This window comes from Sander vitreus, chromosome 17 (genome assembly GCF_031162955.1).
Source record: "Sander vitreus isolate 19-12246 chromosome 17, sanVit1, whole genome shotgun sequence".
Taxonomy (NCBI): Eukaryota; Metazoa; Chordata; class Actinopteri; order Perciformes; family Percidae; genus Sander; species Sander vitreus.
In genome coordinates, this window is record NC_135871.1 from 13,973,230 (window position 1) to 14,000,933 (window position 27,704).

The 27,704-nt window shown below is 39.7% G+C and overlaps 1 protein-coding gene across 1 annotated transcript in view; it reads right to left on the reverse strand.

Moving 5' to 3' along the window:
• LOC144532843 (uncharacterized) overlaps positions 1 to 27,704 on the reverse strand; it is a 96,927-nt gene that overhangs the window by 50,634 nt on the left and 18,589 nt on the right. The window contains exons 10-15 of the mRNA XM_078273779.1: positions 25,930 to 25,974; positions 16,583 to 16,645; positions 14,743 to 14,778; positions 12,995 to 13,024; positions 12,857 to 12,883; positions 12,283 to 12,327 (exon numbers count right to left, since the gene is read on the reverse strand). Of these exons, the coding sequence (XP_078129905.1) occupies positions 12,283 to 12,327; positions 12,857 to 12,883; positions 12,995 to 13,024; positions 14,743 to 14,778; positions 16,583 to 16,645; positions 25,930 to 25,974 (246 nt within the window). The remainder of the gene's footprint in view (positions 1 to 12,282; positions 12,328 to 12,856; positions 12,884 to 12,994; positions 13,025 to 14,742; positions 14,779 to 16,582; positions 16,646 to 25,929; positions 25,975 to 27,704) is intronic.

A 27,704-nucleotide genomic window follows, 5' to 3' on the forward strand; every position in this document is an offset into this window, starting at 1 on the left:
GCCCTGTTTCTCACTCACCCAACTTCCAGCGCCTGTTGGATCACCCTGGCAATCTCTGTTGCTATGCAACGCTCAGTGTCCTATAAATTTGACAACATCCTAGTGGTTGATTATTATTTGAGCGCTGCAGTGTGAAGCCCTCCTTCAAGTCATTGCAGTAGATTAGAGGGAGGGAGAGATAGAGGAAGGCAAGGGAGGAAATGAGGGATGAGAGGGAGGGAAGGAGGTGGTGAAAGATGAAAGGATTGTGGAGGAGAGGAAAAGAGAGAGTCAGAGTTAAAGATGAACCAGCTTCTTGAGTAAATGAAAGATGGGCTGGCAAGACCAAACACATATTCACCAGCACTACTTATCTGTTCCACTCTAAAAACCTTCAAACCATATAACAGAAGTGTGAAAAGCACTCCACATTAACTACTAATTCAATAATGGTGCTAGTAAAGCAAGAGTGAGTACATGTTAGAGCTGAGGTAAGAAGGAGGCCTCAGTAGATTGACAGCGTATTTTCAACTCCCGACATAATCCACATGGATCCCAGCCTCGACTGGCTTCAGCTCTGCTATGAGTTGTAAAGTGTAAAAGGAAAGCACAGACATGGGGCCAGGCTCAGTCCTGCAACACAAACCCCAATCTGAGAGCAAAGTCAACAGTGACAGTGACACACAGCAATGGCACTCATTGATGATGACTCCATAATCCTTATCCCAAATGTCAACATGTTTCCATATGCCTGTCTGACTACCCATACTGGGATAACACAGTGGTGTAAAATGGAGAGGCCAAAATGTGCCGCATTTTTAGCAATAAAGCAGATATACCATCAGAAAGCCACATAATCCACCTGACAAATGCCCCTGTCAAGAGAGGTCAGTAGATAAGCTGCAGGTAGCCTTCTGAAATGATCACCACAGAGGACCAAACTCAAACCTGACACACAGCACGGAGGGTTGATGTTTCTTTTTTCTTTTACATGCAAGAACAGCTATCAGCAGGTAAATCAATTTGAACTAATGTTAACATTCCAGGTTTTATCTTATTTCAAACACAATATATTTAATGTTTGATTTTTGCTAATTTGTCTTTCTATGTGAAAAAAGATAACTTGCTATGTGACTATGCCTTTTTCCTATTTCCATTCATCCTCTACTAAATTATTAATCAGTTCTGTTCTTTTACTTCCAATTAGTTGTGTTGCAGGAGCCATAGTATGACAATTTTAGTGGGGGTTTAGACCTTGAAGTTTAGGAAAAAACGGCTTTTCCCGCTAAGTCACACATTGTACATATTGTATTCACTTATTCATCTAATTCACTTTTAACCAAATGTTACACCCAAGACACTTTGAACAGAAATCTTTGGTATACTGCTTTTCTTCTGCCTGTTTCATATGTGACACAGAAGTTTTATATCCTGAAGGGGAAACTACCTGACATTACCAAAGCCAAAGTTGCGACAATGTTCTGTGGCTCATGGGAGAGATGACCTTTTCTAGCCTGAAAAAACTCACATGCCACTCCCACTCTTTCTGCCTGAGTTGAGTCCTGTCTCCCTCCGGGGACATGTGCTCAGGCCACCTGAGCCTTTTGTCTAACTGAACTGCTGTACTGCGTTTAACTGGAACTGACTATGTAGCTTTTGAACAGCTGTATTTGCTGGGAAAGCAAATTAGTACAAAACAGTGAAGATGATACATACTATCCTCATGTCTTTTAACAAGTCGCAGAACAAAGAGTAGATGGTATGAAGTTTTCTGTTATCTCTGTCACAAGGTGCCCTTTAGCAGTACAGCGATGGGACAAAGACAAAAACATCATCCTTCCACACCTTCAAAGGATTATTTGGACCATCCAAAAAATGGACATGGACATCCAGAAGTGTGAACTTGTGTAAAGTTGTTTCCACTCAAAAAAGACAGAAACACAGACAGACACAAGAAAGAGAAAGTTTGCCACAACATAGCCTGTCACAATATTTATTCCCAAGTGAAAATGCTTGTCTGCCCCCGGCCTGTGAATGATGAAAAAAATAAAGGACTGAAACATTACAACCAGATGTACTTGATTCCCTCATTCCATCGGTCAAACCTAGAGTCTCTTAGGAACACTTATTGTATCCAGATTCCGACAAGATACAGACAATTACTCTCACTGCCAGCAAAAGCTAATTTATTCTGTAATTAATTCTGAAATGTCATCCTCTCCCCTTTGCAAATATTTTCTGATTTCTCATTTAAACATTTGCACAATGAACCATAAAAATTCACAAGCAACCCAGCATTAAGTATGCACAAGGATATCTAAAATACCAAGATTCCTCTTAAACCTTGCACATGTTTATCTCAACTACAGTATGTTTCTAATTATTAAGTAATATGTTGCAAATGAATATAAACATTACATACAGTCCAGCGTCACAGTTTCTTAAAAGGGAAAGTAGTTGTATTTTTTCTCCAAATAAAGAGCAGAAAAGTTTGTGAAAATCTACAGTTAACTTGTGATGATGTGTCTATTTCTCTATTTTATAAGAGAATAACTCTCTCTAGGCACATACTCAGCTTTGTCTACATGCTTACTGTAATATTTTCTCACACATACACTACAGCTGCTTCTGGGCGTTAGCTTCAAAATATCAAGCTAAGTATCAGTTGGAGAAGGGCACAAATATTCAGTGAATTCACACTGTGCAGCTTGATATGCTGCAGTTGACAGAATTCTCACCAAAGCCCTTTTCACTGTCACATCAGCTATTAACGCTTCTGAGGTAAATATTGATTATACGGCCTGCTTGAAATGTCAAAAAACACACTGCCGAGACCGCTGTCTCACCTGCTTCTGATTAAGGATCCAATTAGAGACAGACAGTGCAAATTCCCTACTTGTGACTGCCCTCGCTGGATGCCATCTTAGGACACTGCACAAGCTAAAAAAAAAAAAGCCTGGGCACTGAAGCTTGCAGAGATCCCTTGCACTTGGTAAAAGCCTCAATAAAATAGGATTTGTTCCAGTTGTTTACTGAGGGTTAAGAGGAGCGGCCGGGGCAGGAAGAGAACGGCAAAGCCGACAGCTGCCTGGCAGGGGCTCAAATGCAGCTTAGCATTTTCACCATTCTGACTGGCACACAATGCTCTCTTTAACTTGCAGCCATCTAAATATTCAGGAACGTATAAAGAGATGGCTGACACTGCAGCCGACTTAAGACACAGCTCAGCTGGCCAAGATTGCACCTATAGTCTCTTGGCTAAAGCTTTCCATGAAGGCTTTCCTCACAGAGACTCAATCGTAGATCCCATGTGACTAAATGGTGATTTGCACTTGTGCCACTAGATGGCAAACTAGCTTCATCACAAATGTTGTACACGGTGGGGGACAGAGCCAATGAGGAGACTGTACACTCTCTATGAGAGGATAGATGTCCTCAATGCATGAATGTATGATGTGTGTTGGGTAACATTCCTAATTAGGCAGTCTGGCAATTAGTCACTGAATACCATAAAGGATATTTTTTATGTAGAGGGCTTACAACGATGAGAGAAGAAGGAAATAGACAAGAGCAAGAAGCTGTATGAGCGCAAGAGAGGGGGACAATAATTTTCATACCGCATTATGGCTCTTTTCAACTGCCACACAATACAAGGGGACACAGGTGGCATTACAAGGGTACCCAGTCATAGAACGCAGCACAAAATTGGGTAAAAAAACCCATTATAGAGCTACTTCAGCAAACACCAAACTCCTCACTGCCATACAGTATGCAAACACAGATCCAAAGGCAAACACAGGAAATGCAGACAGTGGATGTCTGTGGAAAACTAAGCTAAGGCAATCCCAAGGGAGCCTCAGAACAGCTCTTTACAACAGCCACGTCTCTACCACGTCTTCACGGATGAGTTTTAAGAGCTCATTGATTTTAACAGCTCCTAAGGAGAGGAAAGAGGGCTGATACTATCTGAATTTGCATTTTTATGTGGTGAAAATGATAAATCTATATTATACTATGAGCTCAATCCCCACCTATCAGCTGAATGTCTGTGCAGTGTTTCCATGCGAGCTGGGTGCCTATTGCATTGGCTCCTCACTAGGCCGGCATAGCCTCTTGAATGTTCTCATCTCCTAATGGATGCTGTTATTAGTCTTGGCTCTTAGAAATTTCACAGTCTCATCTGGACTTTTGGCTGTATTATTCATCCGGAGCAGATTGCTCCCATCCTATGTTTACAGATACTGAGTGTTTCATTAATGCATTATCCACCAAGTGAATAGGGGAGGCTGAAAATCTACTTTGAATAAAGCCTGGTTCATTTTACAAACCAAATATTTGAGGTCAGAGAGAGAATACACTGTGCAAAGATCCACAGGGCGCTTACTCTGGGTACTGTAGCCCTGGGCGAGTCTTGTGCTTCATATCACTCACCACGCATAACAGATTACACTAAGGTCCCACACACAACCATCTGTACAATATCAGGCCACTGTAAATGCGCTGCTGCCTGGCATGCCATTTAAGTGGACACAGATGAATGTATCTAAATTGGTTGTGGGCAGAATGAGAGTGTGAAGAATCAAAATATGGATGGCAGACTGTAGCAGTTGATGCAGCCTCCCACTACCACGCCTCTGTGTTCTGCAGTGTTCAGGGCTACATCTCCTGCCTGTCCAGCCCCCCTGCACTCTGAGCTCTCCTCCCTCCCCTTGGCCGAGGAAACAGCAGACATTGACAGAGCTTACTCGGGGCATGCTTCAATCCAAGCATCATGGATCCAAAATGCCCTTTTAAAGGTATTTACATTCAAAGCATTTCTCAAACGCTGTCTGCTCCTTAAACAGACCTAAAATGCCAGGAGAGTGTCTTTGTATATTACTAGACTGTTTGGAGCCAAATAAACCCCATTGTTTGGATGACTGAAGCCGTGGTGTGGCCCGCAGTACCTAGAACAGTCACAGGGGCCAGTCACCTCTTGTCCACTGACATACCTCAATGAGTCGAGTGAATTCGGTTCAGCAGACCCTTCCTGACACACGACACTCCATTAGTGTTGCTATGACCTGGCAGACATTGACACAACATTTGAAAATGTTGGCAAGGTATAAGACACAGGCCAAGAGGATGCCAGGCCCTGAGGAATTCTGACACTCGAGCAGCAAGGACACGTATATTGCTTGCAGTGTCCCTGTTGTGTGGCATAGCTCTGTCTCCTGAGAAAGTGGTGAGGTTGTAGATGTATGAATGAGGGCCGTGCCCTGGCCAACTATAGCAAGCCTATCTAATGCTCAGAGGACGTATTGACCTACATTACCCCGTTAAACATCAGCTTTTACATGTATAAATACACACATCAGCTTACACACACACAACATATACACGCGGTGACTATTAAAGCTGGTGAACAATGTGCGATCAAAGTGGCCCTCTCAAAGTCTTGCCCCCTTTATTCGTCCCTGTAATTAATTGGCCAATTAATGTGTGTTTATTCTGGACACCCATGGATGTAGCCATACCGGGGCTCTCTGGGAAAGATGAGAGTCAGACAGATAAATCAAAGCTCTGTGCATCTGTCCTTGCATGTGCCAAACACTTCCCCCTGTAACACTCCTCTATCCCAACTGGGCCTAAATGTAAGACCTTTTCATACCCAATCAGGTCAAATCTTTGTTCCATCCTCCGTCCCAATGCACTTGACATTGACAAGATTAATTGCCTTGTGCACTGGGCAAATGTGCTACCTCCTGGTGTAATACAGGTGTCAGAAGCATGGCTCTCTGGATTTCCTCAACATGAATTTGGACAGAGAGAGAAGAATAACCTATTCCATTTTGTTTAACAAGGGGTTAACGAATCCTCCCTCTGCTTGTAAAATCGCACAGGGTGTAAATCTTGCCATAAAATCTCAGCTGTGAGCCCTGCTGACCTGTAAATTCTTCTCTCTGTGTTACTCTTGCCATTGAGAACAGGTCAGGCCAAAACTGTAACTACATATGTTCATCACGCTACTGTATTTAAACACTGCATTAAAGACACAGACCATCAATATGGTCATCAATTGTGTCGCAATGGTTAAATATACCATTGCTTTATAGGTGCTATGTGTGCGTATGCAGTAGTATATGTTAATTGAGTTACACTGAATTTAACAGACATAAATGTGAATGTGTACATATGGGATATACTGTATTTCACTACAGTTTGTAACTATTCTTAAATTGCTTTCTGCAATTTACCACAAAATGACTAAAGATAAGCCAAATGTGTCAAGGTATAAAAGTATCCTCAATTAAATGTACAGAACATTTACTTTTAGCCATGATTTATAATGTATTTATCTTTAATGTAAAATACATCAATGTGAAAGTATATTAAACAGATCAGTGGCATATCAGATCAAACCTGACTAAAGGCATTTGGGATAATTGAATTTACCATATCATTATAGCTTTTTACTGAGCAGGACAACAAGAAGCATGGCTCCACTCAAATAGCTGCTGTAATTTCATGCATTTAGTGTATCACCCAAATCAGCAGCCTCCCGCTGAGATCTTCTGGCAGGAAGGCTGGTATTCTCACCAGGGACTCGTTACTTAATAATCTCGCCCTGCAGGTGCTCTGGTAGAGGTCAACAGTCTGTTACAGTTGCATCACTGTTCATGTCTGCCTCCACCTATGGCGCAGGAAACCGCTGCCAAATGTCCCAGTCCCCATACGCCGAACCATAACTCCTTCCCTATCACTGTCACTGCCTGCTTTGGTCTCTACAGACACACACACTGATCCAAATGAACCTGAGCCAAGTCCATCAGATATAATATGAATATTATATATACTATGGTAGCTCAATTATCTAAAAAAAAAATATTCGCCTTGTAGAGGAGAGGCATCTAAATTCCAGTTACAGTATGCATTTGGTTTTCAGAGAACGGCATACTTTTTCAAACGAAATTAGGTTAAATGACAAAAGCTATTTACTGTGAAATGATACATAAATTTAGTTTTAAAGAAGATTAATGTTATTGTATCTAATCTGACAGTAATGTTTTGACCTGCATTATGCCATCCAGTAGAGAGTACCAGTAGGATATGGGTGCCCTGTTAAAAGGATTCCTTGCTCCATGGCGATATTGTCCTCAGATGTGTACATATTTATACATGGTTGTGCTGAGAGAAAATGACCAACAGTTTGGTAGGAGATAATAATGGCATAAGTGAAATATTATATGATTGTTCCCTCGTATGGAAGAGAACATTCAACAACTAGTTTAACCATCCAGTAAAGAGATGACCTTTGAGACATGTGCTAGCACAAGTGTGAAGGAGCAAAGAATATGGAGAAAAATATGCCTGTGCCTTTGGTCAGGACTTATATACAGCTGTCTCAGTCATTCAGCAAAGGGCTTGAATGGGAAATGTAAACACCACTATCACTTCCAACAGACAGCAATTACTTCCCTTGTCCCTTCTTTGGAAATGTGGACCAGTCCAGTTGCCAAGCAAAGACAAGACAGGCAATCTTTTCTACTTTTTTGACAGATTGTATCCATGCCACTTTAAAGTGCCCAGGCAGCTGTTGTTGATGTTCGTTACACATACATTTTCTTTGACACAAGTGAAGAACCGAAAGTGTGTCTGCACTACAATTACTGACGTGCATTGATCTGGGACTGTGCTATCAAATGATCTGAAGCGATGACAGCTGACGAATGTGATGTGACAGCAGTTGAGGTTTTGAGATGTAAATTTGTATTATTTTACAAATAGCCATCTCTGCCATATAACTAAAGGATAGTCTCTTTACTGAGAAACTGTCTTCAACAAGTGAACATCATACTTACACCAAAGTTGTTCTCTGGTTTCATTCAACTTGCAGCTTAAGGAACTCATGATTTACTGATATGTGCTTGTGGGGAAAACATAAAGCACACTGATATAAGGCTCCATACTGCTGCATGTCTACATTCACATGATACAAAGGCATTAAAGACACTTTTAAAGGAACCTTTTGCACCTGCATCTGTTACATAGAGCTATCTTGTACTTTCAACTCTGTGAAAAACATTAGAATAAACTTTACGTTCTAGTAACTATAATTCACAAGTGAACAACAGATTTAAGAACAATGACTTGTGAATAAATAATTAATATTCTGTCGGACCCTGAAATTAGTGACCATGGTGGGTCTACAGCATAAAGCCTGAGAGTGGGAGCTGATTCAACATAGAATGAATAACCTGTTAGAGAAATCAAAGTGCTGCCATACCTCCAAGTTCCACTCTGTAATGTTTTTTTCAATAGCCATCAAATACTCTGGGTGGATTATTTTACCTGTGGTATTGGTGTGGCACACCATATCACTTAGTGAGAAAATGATTTCTCCCAGATTAAAAGTCTCTGTTTTAATGGCTTTTCCCTCCACAAGGTCATCTTGTGTGGCCTAGCTAGCAACTGTCTCCAAGCCTTTTCATTTTCATTGTGACTTTTGTTATCTCCTTGACATATGAGGCGAGCATCTCATGTGGCACAGTGTCATCTACCCACATCCACAGCTGAGCTACGCAGATGACTCTTTCTATGAGAAACAGGAGCCATTTAACAGGAGGGAGAGAGATACTAGAGACAATCGGAAAGCAGTCAATTGAGAATGTCACCTCGTACCTGAAGGTAAAGTCTTTGTAGCATCAAAGATGACAAAAATCTCACCTTACGCACAATAAAATACAACCGCATATTTATCACTGAGCTACAACTCACCAGTTATCAATCCATATAATTTGCCAACTGTGCCAACTAGTTCGCCTCTTTAAGCCAAATAACTAAATAACCAACTCAACTTAAATAAATAAATCAGTAAGAGGATCTATACTGCATAATTAATTAGAAGAGAACATCCTTAGTAGCAATTGCACTGTTTTGCTTCCTCAAAGGCTTGCTGGAGTTTCATCATGTCTACATTAGCACAGCTACAGTATGTCTAATAAGAACAAACACTGTGCAGCACATCTGTCAGACGTTTGCATTTTCCAAAGCAGGACACAGGGATCCTTGACACAGTGGAGGCCCTCAGCTGATTAAAGAGTATTTAAAATGCTCTGCATTCACATGAAAATAGTGCAACATATAAAGAGAATCTATTTCTAAGGCTTATGCATCAATGGTCCCAAAACATGTAATTAGAACAAATGCCTGTCCACGATGTATGACGACATCACATAGCTTCCATAGCAAACCAAGGGAATCCACATGGCATTTGTCAGTGACTTATATTTAGCAAGGACTCCTTTTTCTATACAGGTACATTTATACAGCTAATAAGGCTTAATGTGGTGTTAGGCATGGATTCAAACTCCAAAACCCACCTTGTAATGGAGGATTTCTTAAGGTGATTATTTATTAACCCACGGGAACCTACTGCCTTACCCAGAGATGAACCCATGTCTGCACTGAACCCACTCACAACACAGTGCCAACTACCGAAGCAGTATGCTGGGAATACTTGGCATGACATGAATAAACCAAGCTTGCCGTGGCGTTCCTGTTTATTTTGGCTTTCAGGAAGCAGTGTGCATTGACCAAGCGTAGGTTTTCAGTCCTATTTTGAGCATGCAAAATTACGTCATTTGGTACTTTTGCAATGCTTTCTGCTATCAAATCCCACATCACTTTTGTATGCACACAATCCTTTATTATACAGTCCATCATATTTATATATTGATGACTGTCAGACAGGCACTTCTCTGCAATGCCAGCTGTTAGTATGAGCATACCAAATAATTACAAATGACTACACTGAAAACTCTAAAATTCCAAGGTTGTTCTCTTCAGCATGCACATCTTTCGCCTCCTGGGCCTGTGTAGGACAGGGTCAGAATACAATGACAACATAGAGCTTAGCACATCACCACCTGATTAATATTTTGGCACACCACAGTTAGCGAGGGGGACATGTTCTTTGTTACTGGTGCTCCCCATCTTCTTTTTGATCTGCTGTTATGTGCCACTGAATTTCAAAGTCCTACTTTTTGCCTGTCATTCTGTCAATGCCATCCATAATAGATAAAATCAGGCCATTCACATTACTATTAATGGCAATGTGTAATGTGGGGGAAATACATTCCCATAAATTCCTCAACATGGTTGGGCCCTTACCTCCACCCTGGCAAACTGAATTAGTTATCCATCGAGGTAATAAAATAAAACCAAGATTCTGTGAATGTTAGACATGGGGTCACAGAGGGGGCTGGGTGACTGCCCTTGAAATCCGCTCTTGCATATGTTGCTTTAAACTTCAGAGATAGATCGGTGCAAATGGCATCATTCCTCTTCTCCGCACTACAATGTCCTCCACATCTCCTTGAAGTAAATCTAAATGGCTTAGAGTGGTTGTGTTTTCCTCAACAATAAATTGAAGTAGACAGTGTGAGAGATGGCCTGGCTTGAATCTAAGGACTTGAATCTAAGGACTTGTGAAAGCTTTCCACTCCCAGCTATTCTTTGAAGGTTGTAAAGTGGTCAGTCTATGTCAAGATATTCTACATCATTTGTACATCAGCTACGGCTCTTAGTGAAACCAGTAAGTTGCAAGTGTGGACAAGTGTCACTAATTGGTCTCCTGCTGTCTCAGCTGGCCACTAGCTAGCCTCTGACAATGGTATATGTCCACCTTCCTAAAAATAAGCTGTCAAACTGCAGAAACACAGATTGGTCAACAACGTTGAGGCCACATGTGACTCCTAGAGCTAAGAATAAGCAAAAACCTTAGCACATTAACAGTCACCATGAAGTCAGCCAGTCATCAAAGACAGGGTATTAATAGATCAGAACTGTGTCTTCAGCAACAACAACAGCAGGAAGTGTGAAATGGCTAGTTTAAAGCCCTGTGGTGCAAGAAATATTATGGGTATATAGGAAACCAAGAAGCCACAACATCAAACACAGAGTGACTTTCTATTCCTCAAAACCAATTATGATTGAAAGATTCATCATAAAACTGTTCCACAAGAAAAGCGCACACCATAATTGATGCCTCTGACACTCCGTCCCTTTGACGCTCCATCCTTAATTAAGTCAGGTTAGGTATGAAATAACACAGAACTAATGAAGTAGAGAGACAACAGCATCAAAAACACATCTGCACCAGCCTCTGAGTTCACTTTTGTTGACCACGAATACCTTCCCTGAAAATAGATTACTCCATGCATTGTGGGAAATGATCCTTTGAGAAATTATACAACCAATGATAGGTCATGAATTGTTAATGTTATTGGAACAAGTTTTGAGTTTGAATGTATTCACACACACACACACACACACACTGAAGGGTGGAATTCTTGAGATACTTGTGTCCAGATGTCTTGAGTATTATGCATCATCTCGGCTCTTGCTTAATCTGAAAAGAACATTTTCCTGACCTACTTATGGGTGCTCTACAGCTCAACCTGCTATATGTTTTATATTAGCCTAATGTTTTCTTCTCATTTTATGATAATTCTCAATCAAACTGGAATTCTCAGTCTTCTGAAGAGCCTAGTTTTCATCATGGTGACAGGCAAAGGTATTCACACTAAGTCTATTAAGCTGGACACAAAAGGACACTTTCTTCACCTGTCTACCTGTGAACACTGTCTTTTCAGCTGTGATGTCAAAGAACAACAGTCATCAGCCCACCATAACGTTACACAGTTTACCCAATACTAATGTCAGAACACCATGAATTACAAGTACTTCTCAAATGAAGTGGAATTTTGCAACCGTCCCACAAAGAATGTGAGTTATTTTTTTTATTTTATTTTTTTGACAAAGCTTTGAAGAGAGGGCCTCCTGAATTAACAGTATTAAATGTAGTAGTAAATGCATACTTTTGATTCACATTACAGATTCAGACACTTGTATTCCTTACCGTTATTACATTCAGAGGTGACAAATAAATACATGTGGTGTAATGTTTCCATTGATTCAGTCATGGACATTGTCTACCCCAAATCAAGCTGGCCTTTTAGGACAGTGAATACTGTCCACTGCAGTCACCCAGTGGGGCCTAACCATGTGTGCTGCCAGTCATAGTGTGAGTGTGTGTGACCCCTTGACCATGAAGCCCATTCATTATTGTCATACAACAAGCCCACACGCATCCCCTTCTCTCTTTGTAGGCCAGGCACAATCCCTTTGCCACACATCATCTTCGCCTCCCCCCAAAACAACAACAGCCACTCAGCTGCCGTTTGGCCTTTCCCCAGGCCAGGTCCTCAGTACAACCACTAGCCAGGCCACACAACTGGTGGACTGTTTCTGTTTACTCACCCTTTTGCCCTCTTTGCCTGGTTCCCCTGGCACCCCAGCCAATCCCTGTTGGAAAAGGACATGTATCATAGTGAATTTGGTGCTAGATGCATGTGGCATTACGGGGAGAGATTATGGCTTGCTTCTTGTAAAAACTGATGGAGACAGATGTTTGTGCCACGTTTTCAGTAGACCAGTGGATAACTAGTGGGCTTATTTTCAGTGATAGGAAATGCAGCATTAGCTTAGTTAAAATTGCATGAATAGATAGGAGTGAGTTTGCACAGCTGCAGTTTCCATTCTTGCTCAGTTTCTAGATGACTTCTCCGGGATCCCCTTAATAGGCAATTTTCAGCCTCGGTTAATCAGAGCTTCATTCCATTATTCTACACAGTATCTTGATAAAGAACAATTAGTAAGTTAATCACGGTACGTTCTGAGTAGTGATTTTGTTTTGAAGTTCTTCTGAAAAGATATACTTATGGTGCTTCAATAATTGCTAGTAGTTGATTGTTTGAGCACATAGTATGTGCAATTTGTCGACCGAGCAAAACTTGTGGGATATTATACTTAAATGTGATGAATAATTTGTTACCTTTTCTCCTTTGTCACCTGGAGGGCCCTGCATGTAGCAAATAAAGAGTTATGTTTACAAGAAAACAAAGGCATAAACTCAAGAAGACAGAATGCTTACATATTTTCAGTGAAAACTATATTAACTTTGTTTAAGTACCTGATCTCCTTTGACGCACTCTTTGTCAGCCTTGGAATCAAACAAACAATCAAAAGCGTGACAGTTGAGAACACGACTCACATGATTCATAAATACAGTAGATTAACAACGTTTGCCAGTTACAGGCAAGAAACCCAGTTGGTCAGGAGGTAATTATCTTTGGCTGCGATGACCCGAAGAGAAGTCAGGGCATAGCTATTACAACTCCCCAGACACCCTGCTGGCCACTGTCAGGAAAGGGCAGACAGAGTCATCTATCCACCAGGCCACAGAATGGACGCAAGGCCACATACAACATCTCGGCTTTCTGAATAATTGGTGTCCGCTTTCAATTGGCATCCAAAAGTCAAATGCTGTTGACGTTTCTTGGAAACAGCTGCAAAAATGGACATTTACAACATATGTCTTGCACGTTAGTCAGAGGCCTCATGCAAAGAACAAACAACAAAAGATAAAAATAATTTAACAAGGAGGCTGACAGCCCTGAGATATTTGCAGCTGTATCTATAATAAAAAAGAGTGACAGCTCTGACCTGTGACACCTTAAATAACACATGCCTCAGTTCATGCAGTGCTTTTGATAATAAATCAATTATTCATGTACAATAGTACATATTCTGTTGCCTTGTGAGCACAGAGTTTTGACCTTGGGTAACAAGCAATACAATGCAAATCCACTCAGCAGTAAGTCTACACTACTTTAGTAACTTCCTCCCAACATTTTCTGCTCACATTAACCAGCCAATTTACTGGCACAATGTGAGAAAGTTTTGCTCAAAACTATGTTTGCTTTACAGGGAAATTAGCTGTATTAACTTGTCCTTATAGCTTGTCCTTATAACTGTAAAATTAGCATTGGAGAAAAGCTAAGGGATGGTGGCCGTGTTCTGTGGGTATGGTAGGCACTTTGGTGACATAAAAGGGGCAAGCCAGAAGCAGTGGGACACAGTTTTTGTGACACTCCATAGCTGATTAAAACCAGCAGGCTGATCCCCTCATGATGTGTACATAATTAGCTAACCAGTATACCTTTAATCTCCAGCAGCCGTCAACTCCCTGGCAATGCACTGAGAGTAAGTGTGTTTGCATCTGTCCACACATTCACTATATGCGTTGATAGGCGAAAATACAAGCATCTACTAGTACATATATCTGTCTGCTGACAGCACAGGAATGAGCACATTTCTGGGTTATGTTCTCTATCCTCTCGATTTTTACAAGACCACAGAAAAAAGCACTAGTACAACCAGTCCAATTATAAGATCGAAATGCATAAAGCATGGTGTAGTTCTTCTCGAGTGTCTGCAGGGACAGCCACCAACATAATAAGTGCATGTCTCACCCATGTGGGATACAGCCAGCGACTACCTGTCAACCTCCCCCTCACCCTGAGGCTTGGAGCTCTACTCTTCTCTGCCTGGCTGCTCATCCCTGTCCTTTTTGGCCCGAGTAAGGATGCCCACTGAGCCCTGTCAATCTGCTCCTTGTTTGACCCATTCCCAGGCGATGGTAATGTGACACAGAGACTGCTCACCTGAGTGCCTCACTTTCCATCTCTGTGGGCCAGATGTTTTAACACTGTGTGTAGCGCCTGGTCAGCCAAAAAGGCTGTGATACAGTATTTACAAAGCTCAGGCCAGCCATTTCAGGTCACACCCACGTGAGTAGATTTCAACATTTCTACTTCTTCTGAATGTCCTTACATATACAGATAGCATAATGAGATGTAAATGTAACAGTGAACTTACAGGCAGCCCCCGAGCTCCAGGAAGACCCACATCACCCTGCAAAGAAGATAATAATTAGTAAAAAAAAAAAAAACTCAGTCAATAACATCTTTATCATTCTGTGTGTAATGGAAATGGCTACAGCTAAATCGGCACAACATATTTTTTGACTTTTGAAGATCTAGCCTAAAGGCCAGCCATCATGTCTGTGATAAAAACTGAAGGTCAGGATTTTACTATTCATAGCAGTACTATCTCAATATATGCACCATGTGCTATAGAAGGCCATTAACTGGTATTTACAGTATGCCTTAAAATGAAGCCCGTCTGATGACTTTCAAACTGTCAAACAACTGGCAGGTGGGCTGGTGCTATTAAATGTGACAGGCCTTAAAATAAACACAGCCGTACTATATCATGTAAAAGCTTTGCAGTATTAACAATGGACAGGTATGATAACATTGTTTGGTGACTGTGACATACAGGCAGTCACAAAAAGTCATATAAGGAAAGAAGTAGATGTCTTTTGACGCCAGCATAAACCAGTGTAAGCAATGATCTCACATGCTTTTTAATGCCTCCCTTGTCTTTTCAGATAAAACTCATGTATCGCTGTCTAATATTTTTGCAGTTCTGTCCTCCTTTTCACCACAATCCCAACAGTACTTTATAAAGCACCGAGTTGAAGATCAGTGAACTTTACATCTGGCAATACCCGTTTATCAGATGTGGATAAAAAATAAAAAAAATGGTGTTTGTAGTTCATATCCATTTTGTTGTCTAAATGAATGTCACAGCTAAAATATGCCTGCTATGGGATATGCAAGGAACTCATTACTTTATGCTTCCAAATCTTCCTCCCTCTGCCAGTTTCAATACAAACAAACGTTCCCTCCACCCCCACCCTCCCATCCAGAAAATAGGATAAAATATGCTGTGATTCTCTGTTGTCTTCACAGAAACACACAGACCTCATTATAACTTCAAGGCTGGCAGACAGAGCGTTACACCTACAATTATGTGGTGAGTTCTTCCAAAAGACAACAACAACAAATAAAGCCCCAATAAGGGAGGAAAATGAAAGAGTGGGAGATATGGCAACTAATTACAGGAAAAAAACATTTCATCTTATACATGGAAAATAATCCCACTGTGGGATGACAAGAAAAGAAAACTTATTTTCTGCATTGCAACAAGAGTTTATCTAATTCATGTCAGTGATGTCAGGGAACAGGTTATAAAGGGGCTGCAGATAAGAACAAGGTTTTGCATCAAACTCCACTGCTGCACTTCCAGCTTGTCTTAAATTCTAGGCTTATGATAGCCTACTGCACAGGACATACCTTTTGGATTTCTAATATTTGGGACCAAATGTCAAATGTATTCTAAATCAAGAGACCCTGTGAGGAGTCACTAAACAAAAAGGCAATATTATGCAAACTACATTTTTGCTGCAGGCTTTACTCCCATAAAAACTGTTTAGAGAGGGCAAGATGAAGAGATTTTGTTGGGTATGTCCATTACAAACAGCTATCCCTATGAATATACAAATACTCTGCAAATATAGTGAGTGGAACATTTTCTCTCAGCCTGGATAAAAGCTACTCTATATGACCATCAATAAGCTCTTGCTAAGTTATGATGGCAATAACAGTATTCTTTAGCTGGCCATGTTTGGAGTAGCAATCATAGCAGCACTTCAAACAGATGGGCAAACATGTTATTGAGACTGGGATTACAGCTCATGAAAGTCAAGCAGATTTCCTGAAATATCTAAGTTATTTTCCTTTAAAAAAGAAAAAAGAAAACAATGATGGTGTAATTTTGTCCGGGGGCCAGTCTGTATAGCAGACTCACTCACTTTGTGTCCTTTGGGACCAACTGGACCAACTGGACCAACTGGCCCTGGGTCACCTTTCAGACCCTGGAAACAAAAAATATACAATATATTGAAGTATATTTCTTTTTAGTGAGAGTTACAGATTAGAAGATAGTTATAAAAAATAACCCAACATGTGTTACTGTATGTCACTATGTTGATACTAAGTAGACAAGTATCTCATGCAGGTGTGAGATTCTCATGCCTGCCACTACCAGTCAATGAGAGAAGAGCAAGTACTGTCACTCATTAGACACTTCATGTACCAAAAGCCTGCTCAGAGATTTACAATCAGTGTTTTTACTCTCGTCACACTTAGGTTTAGCAAGGACTGTGATTGTCATTGCTTTTACACCTTGAAGCAGAAAACCTGAGGGTGGAATTGAGCTACGCAAACTCGGGGCAAAGTCAAGCCTCTCGGTGGTGAAATGTGAAAGAGGAGGTACAGCTGAGATAAAGAGTGATAGCTGATGAATGAGACTTGACACATATTGACAGGCTAAATTTGCAGCGAGTCTTGTGTGACACATTTGGGCCAGTCACAGCAACTCTTTAAAAATGGGTTTGGAGGGGGGGGGTGTAACGGGAAAAATGGGGAATGTGAGCGGTCCAAGTCTGCAAAATGATTCAGAAATACAATAATTTGTCACGGTTAAATTTAGAGTTAGAAAGGCTATTAATAGTGAATTATATATCTGCAGAAGATGATTACCTACCTTTATCACATTAAGTCTGGCTCCACCAGAGACGTGACTAATTCATTGCCTATTCCCTGCAAGCCTTGTATTACACATTACCAATTCAGAGAACAGAAGCAATACTGGTGTAAAACAATTGTCCCTATGGTAACAACAGCTAATACAAGTTGCCTATAAGTTGCACTTATGATGACATGACTGTGTAATGATTTTATCAAATTGTATCACTTAATGCGGGCCCTCAGCCCACGCACACTGTCAATAATAGAGCAGCTGTCTCTTAGCTGTACATGAGAGCCAGATTATTTATTTAAATTGACAGCCTAACCACTTTACTAGGGCAATCTGACACAAGGGGATCTAGAAGCAAATTCTCCTCTGAGTTATTACCAGTAGCACAAACGAAGGAGCATCAGAGCACAAGGCTCATCTGATAACAAGGACGTAAACAACTCTGGGTTCTGTTGACTACGGAAGAGTATTTGATTCATCTTGTAAGAATTTCGCCAGCATTTTTGTAATGAGATCTTGTCTCATTGTTGTGTTGTAAAGCCTCTTGTAATATAAACACGTTTTGTTGTTATGTTCATCCTTTACATTCATTATGTGGTGTCCTCTTGTTATTTTGAGAAAAGACTGACAGTTGTTCCCATTCACAACTTTATGTTTGTGAGTTAAGAGCAAATTCAAACACACTTATGAAACAACATTACTACACATTTCTTCACTTCAGCCATGTAGAATGACATACTTTAGCATCATCTTTTAAAGTATGCTCAGTTCAGAGACATGGGAAGTTAAATTAATATATACAGTATAAGTGACCTGCAAAAAACTGACCACTCGTAAAAATCCAAAACACAGGGAATTCAATAAATCTAAGCTTAAATTAGTGGGTGTTATTTTACATTGGTTAAAATAAAGCCCTGAAGCTGATTAGCATCCTAAAACAACATGTTCTGCCTAGGACTGACATATTTAAGTTATAATGACTTACTCATATGATTACTTTGTGGGTTTTAAAATAAAAAAAACTTGAGGTTTTTATGTTGCCTCTCCCACAGACTGCAGACACAAGACAATATGTTTACAGAGGAGTTGACAGAGGACTACCATAATTCAAACTGAATAGCTGGAATGAACTTGTGCACGGTGGTGAGTTATTTTCCCCATGGCACATATCCTTATCAGAAACCAAATTCAGGTCAGTCTGAAGCTCAGTCAGTCAAAATGTCACTCTTTCATCCTTTGTTGAATGATAAGTCGCTCAACTTGTTTTACAGTCTGCAACTGCTGTGGCTTATATGTATGCCACTGATAAATATTTTAATCACAACATTCAACAAAGCGGTTTTACATAAAAAGATTAGTAATTTATCAAGTTTTCCAAATGCTAACAGTGTACTCTCTCAACTTATGCTGAGTGATGCTAATGTTCCCATGTGTGCTTATGGTTGTTAATTTAGTATGATAAACGATGCTTTGTCGAAGGGAAAAAAAGTATTGTGTGTGAGTAACTGTGTGATTATTCAGATAATTCTAGGGCTGCAGTATTGTCAGCGATAGGACCTGTGGAACTTCCCAGTACCCGGACCTGTCTGTAGTAATACACATAACCAGTGCAATTAAAAGTGAGCCCTCACAGGTTTTTGGCAGTCTTGCAAATTTTGCATCAAATCTTACTCAGGTACATACAGAATAAACTCTCTAATTGTCTACTTTTACTACAGCCAACAGTATACACCATGTTTTCTGAATTAATTCAGAGTTGGTGCTTTGAATATGTTCACTATATTTTAGGGTATTTAGTATTAGGGCACAAACAATTGGTTGTCAAAATAAAGACTACGTATCATAGTTTTATTTTGTCTTTTACGTGATCATTTTTAAATAATGATTTACACTGTGGACATTTTTATGCTTATTTTATAGATATGATATGATATGATCCTCACATAACAGAAAAAAGGTTTCAATTTGTTCAACTATAGGAGAGCAGAAATGCAATATAAGTATTGACATAATACTGTATTTAATGCAACTGATATGTGACAAGGTTTGTTGCAAAGCCGTGGGCCAAAATCTACAATTATATTGCTAAAACTTACTTTTTCTTTACGAAGTTTTGCAGTCAATTGTTACCTACCAAATGTATACACTTGTCACTGAGTAAATTTGTGCCAGAACACTCTTTTATCCTGTCTCTCTCTTCTCCTAGCCTCCACCGTTAGAGACTTATAACAGTCGTTCTAATGTTGTTCAAGCAAAAATGAGGTGTTAGAAATAATACAAACTTTTACATATACTTGTTGTATACTAAGGGATAAGACCATTTCAACACTCAATTATACAAGTTTGATATATTTCAATGATTGTCAACAAAGTCTCATCTCTGAAGTAGGAAACATCTAATGACCCCTTAAGGAAAGAAGTAAATTTCCTTTTTTTAGCATCCTACCTTCCACACCATAGCCTAGTTAAGATGCTGTCCTTTGTCTAATGGACTCAGTCGTGAGCACATAGGCCCAATTCAGGTGCACAGTGACACTGAGGGCGGTGTAGACTAGAAGGGCTAGATATATTGTTAGCTTTTGTTGCAAGCTGTGGGTTTTGTGGCATTTGTACAGGGAAGGTTGAAAAAGGGATGAAGGGGCTGGGAATAGGACGGTGCTGGCTCTGTGGCTGTCGTTCCTGCAGCACGAGGTCAGAACACTGTGGGGAGCTGTGTACACTTGCCTGATTACACACAGCACTGTGTCTCGTCAGTCCTGTAGCGGTGGGGCCACAAGACAATCTGGCAACTCCCCAGCACAGGACAGCTAAAGCAAGCAAGAAGCAGGGATGTACAAATGCATTCTAATTATGTTTACTTCTACCTTTTACAAACCAGAGCAGCTACAGGTCAGTGCCCTTGTCTGACAAGAGGTAGAGTAATTGCAAGTTTTAGTTACTGTACACAATTTAATCATCACAAACTGGGTTTGACCTATTGGGGAGAGGCTAAATTAAAAAATGTAGATGTACTATGTATTCATTCTGGTGGGGAAATGTTGTAATACTGAGTGACAGGCCGTTAAAGCTCTGTGGAACAGGATCTCTAAGTAACATAGATATCTCGAGTGCCAGCCTACAAATGCCAGGGAGGTTACAGCAGGAAATGCCTTTTGTGACTTTCCATTTGCTCAGCGATACACCACATACAGTGTGGTGATGTAGGACTAATCACATTGAGTGCTAGAAAATATATCTTTTTGGCATGTCTATTTCACTCTATGAATAAATACAGTTTACCAACCTAACATAACCAAAGGGTCATTGCGTGAGGATATCAGGGTTCACTGTCAGAGACCCTCTGAGGATATCATGTTCTATCAGCATTCCTTGACTTTTCTACACCACTTCACTCTTCAATTGAACATGTATCCATAAATGCAACTTGGATTACCCACAAGATAACACGGTGTGCACTCCTTCTGTCCCTTGGGATGTGTATCTGCAAAACGATACCAGATCACATGCTCATAGATAGAATTCTGGCTCCTCAGGTGTCTACTCAAGCCTTAAATAACACACTAACTTTAAAAATGGAATATGAGCTAATTGCAGTAAAGGGACAGATTGGGTAATAGAGTCACACAGTAAATAGGTTAACTGAAATGATCTAGTAAATGTATTTATGCAACATAACAGTTTTTAATTTGTTTACAATCAAGAATAGTAACCTACATCTTTCCTGATGTTCTTATCTTCTTCTGGCTTCCAACTTGCTCCCTTTTTCAAATACAAGGAGCATTACAACCAATTTACTGAAATTAAAATTGAATTATATATTATGATGGGAACATTAAAAGACAAGCAGTATTCAATTCACTAGATGAGCATTTTTCTCAATATTGAAGCAACTAAAACTAAATCAAACCAGTCAACCACCACTTGATGGCAGATATAAGTAATGTAGCAGTATCATTATATCATATATTAATTATACACTGCATATGACCACATGATCTACCTTTATAATGTTAAATACGGTTTTACAGACCTAAAAGATGTGATATATCTACATAACGGACCGGAACATCTGCAGTCTAGGTCCTGCAAATAATGTCTTTTGGACTTTTAACACTCTAAGAACTCATTACTGTAAGTGATTAACTGGTTAAGAAGGGTCAACCTCATCCACTCACTTAAGGAAGCAGGGATACTGGTTTTAACCCATTAATTCTTGACTGCTCTATGCTCACATGGGGCACATTAGACATGGGGCTAGGTTACAGTACCTTATGTATTTTATTCCGTGTCCTGCCTTCATATTGATCTAAATCAAATACAATACAAGGGTTAGGTCAAGAAATCAAATACATCACAGAAATTAGCACAGCTGTGAAATAGACTAATAATGAACATCCCATTACAGCTTGATTTATACTGTAATGTTATGGCTAGAGAGACTGTGTTAATCTAAGATTGTTTTTGGTTTCCACAGAATTTCCAGAGGGATATAAGGAAAAGGTTATCTATTGTATCAATTGTGATAAATGGCCAACATTTGTGTTAGGATTATTTGCGACAAATGACAAATTGCGGTTGATTTCTGCTCTTGAAAGCAGCTAGACTCCATATTTCTATATTATCCATAAAGCACAAGACTACTTGTATGTGAAAGGAGTTAATCGGGGTGACAAACCAAGAGAGAATATTGGCCTACTTTGTAGTTCCCCACAGCTCTACACAGCATTTTAGAGTCTATCAGTCTGTTTTGGTTTTATGGTCCACAACTTTACTGTTCTGGTTCATTCTCCCTGCTCTCATCATTTTTTGCCAAAAAAGCCGTAAAAACCTACTGTTCGCTAGTCACCCACCCAGCACTAAATGGCAAATCGATAAAGTTAGTGACTAGCTAGTGAACATATTGGAGCTTTTAGCTGCTTAAGAGCCAAACAGTTACCTCAAGAGTTAGTAGAGACCGAAAGCAGAGCTAAAAGAAGAGTGAATATTGGACTTGCATTCATGAATGAATAGTTTTATAATGCTGCAGCCATGTGCACTTCGGTTTCTGGATTCCTGAATTGGGAAGTCGTTCTTCCGACTCCGGTGTGTTCACGTCTTCTTTGTAGTGTCCATGTTTTTCCCCACATTGCAACTTAAGGCCATAATGTGGAAAAAAACATGGATGCTACAAAAAAGATGTGTTGTATTTTATTGCTCAAAATGTTAAAACAACACGTTGATGGCTGTTTCCAGTATTTAATACCAGTTTGAAGCTTTATATTAGTGCTTTTGTTCCAGACTTGTTGCTGCACCAGCAAACGTTACATTCCCTAAAACCACTAAAATATTGCTTTACCTGACTTGTTATTAGGGTTAATGCTAATAAACAACTTTTCTATCTAATCTAGGTCACTCTATGTGGACAGCAACTAACGGTTACGACCTTATACGATCACTACAAATTACATGTGAGCAAAAATGTACAGTATATTCAATATGAGAATTAATAAAAATTTCTTAACATTAACCCAACATTTACCTTCGTCGGCCATGTTACAACGCAATATGGAGGACTCGGAAAGTTGTGTAACAAACATTTCATTACTTGAATTTTCCCAGTCGGGAACTCATTTGTTTCCAATTATTACACCACATGAATGCAGCATAAACTCCAGAAAATTGCCAATCTTTAAAGAATCTTCGTACTTAGCATCAGATAAAAAGAGAGGTGTCACGTTGCGTCAATGTCATCTCTGTGCTTCCAGTACAGAGACAGGCCAAGGCCATGTTTAACTTACCTTAGCTCAAAGACAAAGCCCAGCTGACACAGATGTATTGGTAACTGGCTTGCTAGCTGACAAGATACAGCCAGTTGAAAGCACATCATTTTCACTTTTGATTTAGATAGACTGGCTGTCTTTGTGCTAAGCAGTGCTAAACACACCGAGAGCCATCCATTAAAATATAGTCCCCATTTTTTTTACTTTGTTTCAAATCACTCAGTGAAGTGGGGCACAGTATAATGAATCCTTAGAGGGTATGCATAGTGAGTAGGGATGTAACGATGCTTCGTGAATCGAATGATGACAGCTAAACATTGTAAAGTATGGCTATATTTCACTGATTCCAGCACCGGGACGTACAACAGTCTGCAGCTAAAGACACAGAGGAGACTCGCTGCGCGTTAGGACAGCGTGGCCACTGGCGCTGTCGGATAAACAACTGTGATGTGACTTAGTGTTGCATTTGGGTCCAGCTCCGTAAGCTTGTGTTGCATTCAATGTTGTTGTAAAATACCCTTCTGCCGTCTAGTGTTTAACAGCAAATGACTGGTGAAAAAAGTTTTTTTATGATCTTATTATCTTTATTATTGTTATTACATTTTTTGAATAATTCATTTAAATTTAACCACATGGCCTTAGCAATAAATAAGCCTTTCTTAAATCTATACTTTTTTAATTTATTTAAGATAAAATACTATTTCAGTTGCACTTTTGATAAGAGGACACATCTGCTGTTTTGCACAGTTTACATAAATAAGAAATGTTTTTCAGTCACTTCATTCTGTTAAAAAAATCAGAGAAAATCATATCGTGAACTTCAAATCCTGAATCATATCGAATCGTGAGTTGAGTGTATCGTTACATCCCTAATGGTGAGCCATGTGAGAGTGACCGAAGAAAGCCCAACTGCTCCTATAGGATTTACAAAGATGAAAAACAAGTCACCTCTCCTGCTGAAAAGTGGAATTGTTATTTTCCATAATCATTGACTCTTTACTGACATAAGAATGAGAATATAATTTCTGGTTTCCGACTGAGCACCACTAATGATGATGCCTCCCACACACAGAGAGGAGCAGGACGGCCTGTCAGCAGACCCTTAGTCCAATGCTGCTAACTTAGCAACTCACAACACTTTTTTTAGACAACCCTAACCCCCGTGACGACAAATCTAGAAACTTCTCATGATCGTGAACACAATGTTATGCAGATTGCCCTAACTATATTTGGTAACAATGTTGTTACCAAATATATTTATGCAAATATGTGGCTAATTTTGATTTGTACATACATATTGTAGACCCTTGCCTCCCGAAACAGGGCTGGACTTGATGTACTGATATGCAAAATAGCAAATGACATCAACTGGTGACATCCAGACGAAGTTTTGAACAGCAGCACAGTCTCAGTATCTCTATAGTGAACAAGCTTCAAGTTGTTTTTCCAGTTTATGCACCGCTGTTGTCCAGTCAACCGGAGCCCAGAGTGAACCAGTGAGTAAAGAAAGAAGGGCTGCTCACAAGCTCTGTCACTTTCCCTCCTTTTGATTGCTATAGCACCAGTAGCAATCAATGAAAAAAACATCAGAGGAATAATGTCGCTCACATTATTCCATTATAGATGGTGCAATATTATGACTACAAATCAGTCAGTCTTTGATGTAGATGGAGTTTCCAGTTAGGTGGTTTTGCTCTCCTTCAAATTTATATGTAAATAAACTTGATCATGGCATTCATATGCAAATATACATGGGACCACAACTGGCTTTTCAAGCTGCCAATAGCTACTTACATTGGAACAAAGCGAGCTGTGCTGGTTGTGGGAAGACAAACTAATGATTGAGTTTAAAACCTGCCAAATTCAGTTTTATCTTTTTTACCTTCAACCTGAATTGTACTTGATTTCCTGCACACTCACAATTACTTTTATCCACTGTAACCTTCTTAGGTTACTTCAGGGAAATACTGATGGGTGGAAAGCAAGCAGAAAAAGTACAGAATTCTATTCAGTACATTTTTAACAAGCTACCTTCCTACTCATACAAACTGTTTTTGAATACCAAGTTACTTCTACTTCTAGTACGCTGTAGCTCAATACTCTTTTCACTCAAATTTTATTTTTATCTCTTGTTTTATTTTCTGATTTCTCTCAGAGTTACTGTTAGGGCAGAGTGCACGTCAACAGCCTGCAGGGAGGCTGATTTCTGTGGCAGCTGTTTGACTACTCAAGGGGGTGATGGCGATGAAAAGAAGTCTCTTTATTAAGCTACTTTAAACTGACCATCTGCACAGTTACAATCTGAGAGTGTGCCATTGTGGGAAAACAAACACTGTACAACATAAAACACCCTTTGACTTAACAAATACTTTAAAGGAATGTTGCTTGTGGCTAAAACAAACTTCACTACGATCCATGAAGAATAGTGTATTACTAATGCATTTGCATTTAGTTAAAGAATAAATAAATCATTTACTAGCACTTTTTGTTGTGGTTCACATGACATACATTAGTTTAATCACTGCAGCCAAATTTAAGAGTATGCTATAAAGTTTACCCTGAAATGACAGAGACAGGGCTTAGGGTAATTTGAAAAATTAGTTTAGTCCATTAGTATGCCAAGCCTATAGAAGCATACATAATCAATTAATTTCACAGAAGGACATTGCGGGCTCTAACACTGAGATCCACTTCAGATTTGACAGGCACCTGAAAACAGCCACGCAGAAAACTACGCTTTGCTCCTACCCCCAGGCCATCACACAGCAAATGGAAAGCCTATAAGAATTGATTCTCTGACGAAACTAGATCTGGCTGATGTGCTATGTATGCAATGTCTGCTGGAGATAGTAGTACTTACCTTCTCCCCATCGATTCCCTTTTGCCCTTCTGATCCAAGTTCCCCCTGCAATGACAAGATTGCAAGTTAAAAGGCAAAGAAAGGACCCTTGCAAAGTTCATACTTTAATCCTTTCCCCCCCACTTTTACACCCAGTAGGTCTAAATAATTTGGACCACAATACCACATTCCAGTTAAGCATTATTAGAATCAACCAGAACCTCTAAAAATTCTGAAGCAAGATTAAGGAGGAACATTGTCACTATGAAAAAACTTGTTTTTAATCTTTCATAGATAACAATTACATGAGCTAAAAAATACATTTATCCACAAATGTTTCTACTAAATGTCAGCATTCCTCTTACCTTTATTTATATGAACTCGCTTAAAGCATTAAGGAGTTATAGTAGTTTCAAGGAAATCGTTTATCCTCATCAACAAATCTAAGCACAAAGGGACTCCACAATCTAATCGCAGCGCTGTACAGATTCAGATCATACCACCACCAAACAGACTGTTTGGTGGTGGTATGATATTTCTATTAGGTATTGTCCTTGAGTTATCATAGTTACAAGAATGTGTCTACACTCAGACAAATGCACAGATGCCACCAGGGTGACATTTTGTCCCACATGCACTACTACCATGTGCTACAGTGGCATGACATAAAAAAAGAAATCCTTTCTAAAAGCAGCTATTTATGTAAGTAAAATAGCTAAAGGGGGTGAGAGTATCTAGAACTTTTTGTACTGTCCTAATTGGTGCAATAAAGTGAAATCCCAAAACTCACACACAACTCCTACAAACTGAGCTTAGCTGGGAACCTTAGACTTGCACCACAGTGACACTGACACAAAAAACACATTTGGGAACCAGTTATCAAATTCCCAGCAATCACTTCAGCTCCTATAGCATACGTAAGATTATATGTTGTCGGGTAATAAGCTGTTAGAGGCTTATTTCCACAAATATAACATCTTAGAGGAACGAATATCTTTCTGATCACTGATTCTTATAAGCTACCAAGCCCCTTTCCACACACTCTGCCAGAAATGTCTGACATGTCTTGGAATTTGTTGGCTCTGTTTTTAGAGTGTAGCCTATATAGTTTCATGACCTCAGCTGGCCCGTATAGTATAGCTCAAGCAAACTTTTATAGTGTCCAAGGGCAACCATATCATTACTTATTATATCGACAGCTGCATGAAATTGTTGTTCTCACAAAATGGCTAACAAAAGAGCCTGAAAATGTGTGAGTCTGTGGTTTTGTCTTAGGGCACCATTTAAGCCAGAAGAGATACGAGCCAGAAAAAGCTTAATTGACGAGGAGTTGAGCTTAGGTATAAAACAATACAAAACATGGTACTGTGCATTAGCATCAATATCAATACTGCCAGTGCTGCACTTGATGCAGACTTTTCTTGTGCACTGTTGTGAAACGAAACAGCTTTAGCTGCCTGCTAAACCTAATCTCAGAAAGCACACGTGGATAGAGCTGTGCCGTTTAGTGTTATTCCATATTCCATATATCAAGGTTCACTGGCAAATGTCCCCCCACTGTGAGTTTAGCATCTTCTATGGATAGGTCCAGGATTAAGCCATCTTCCACATCCAGGAATGATCCTATTTACTGCTGATGCATAAACTTCTTCCACAACCATCTGCAATTCAATTGATCGCTTGAATGGAAAAGAATCTAGAGAATACGAATGTTTTTTTTGTTATGTATTTTCTTCATATTTTCTGAGAATAGAATCACAATCCCCTACTTTCTCTTTCCAATACATCAAAGTACT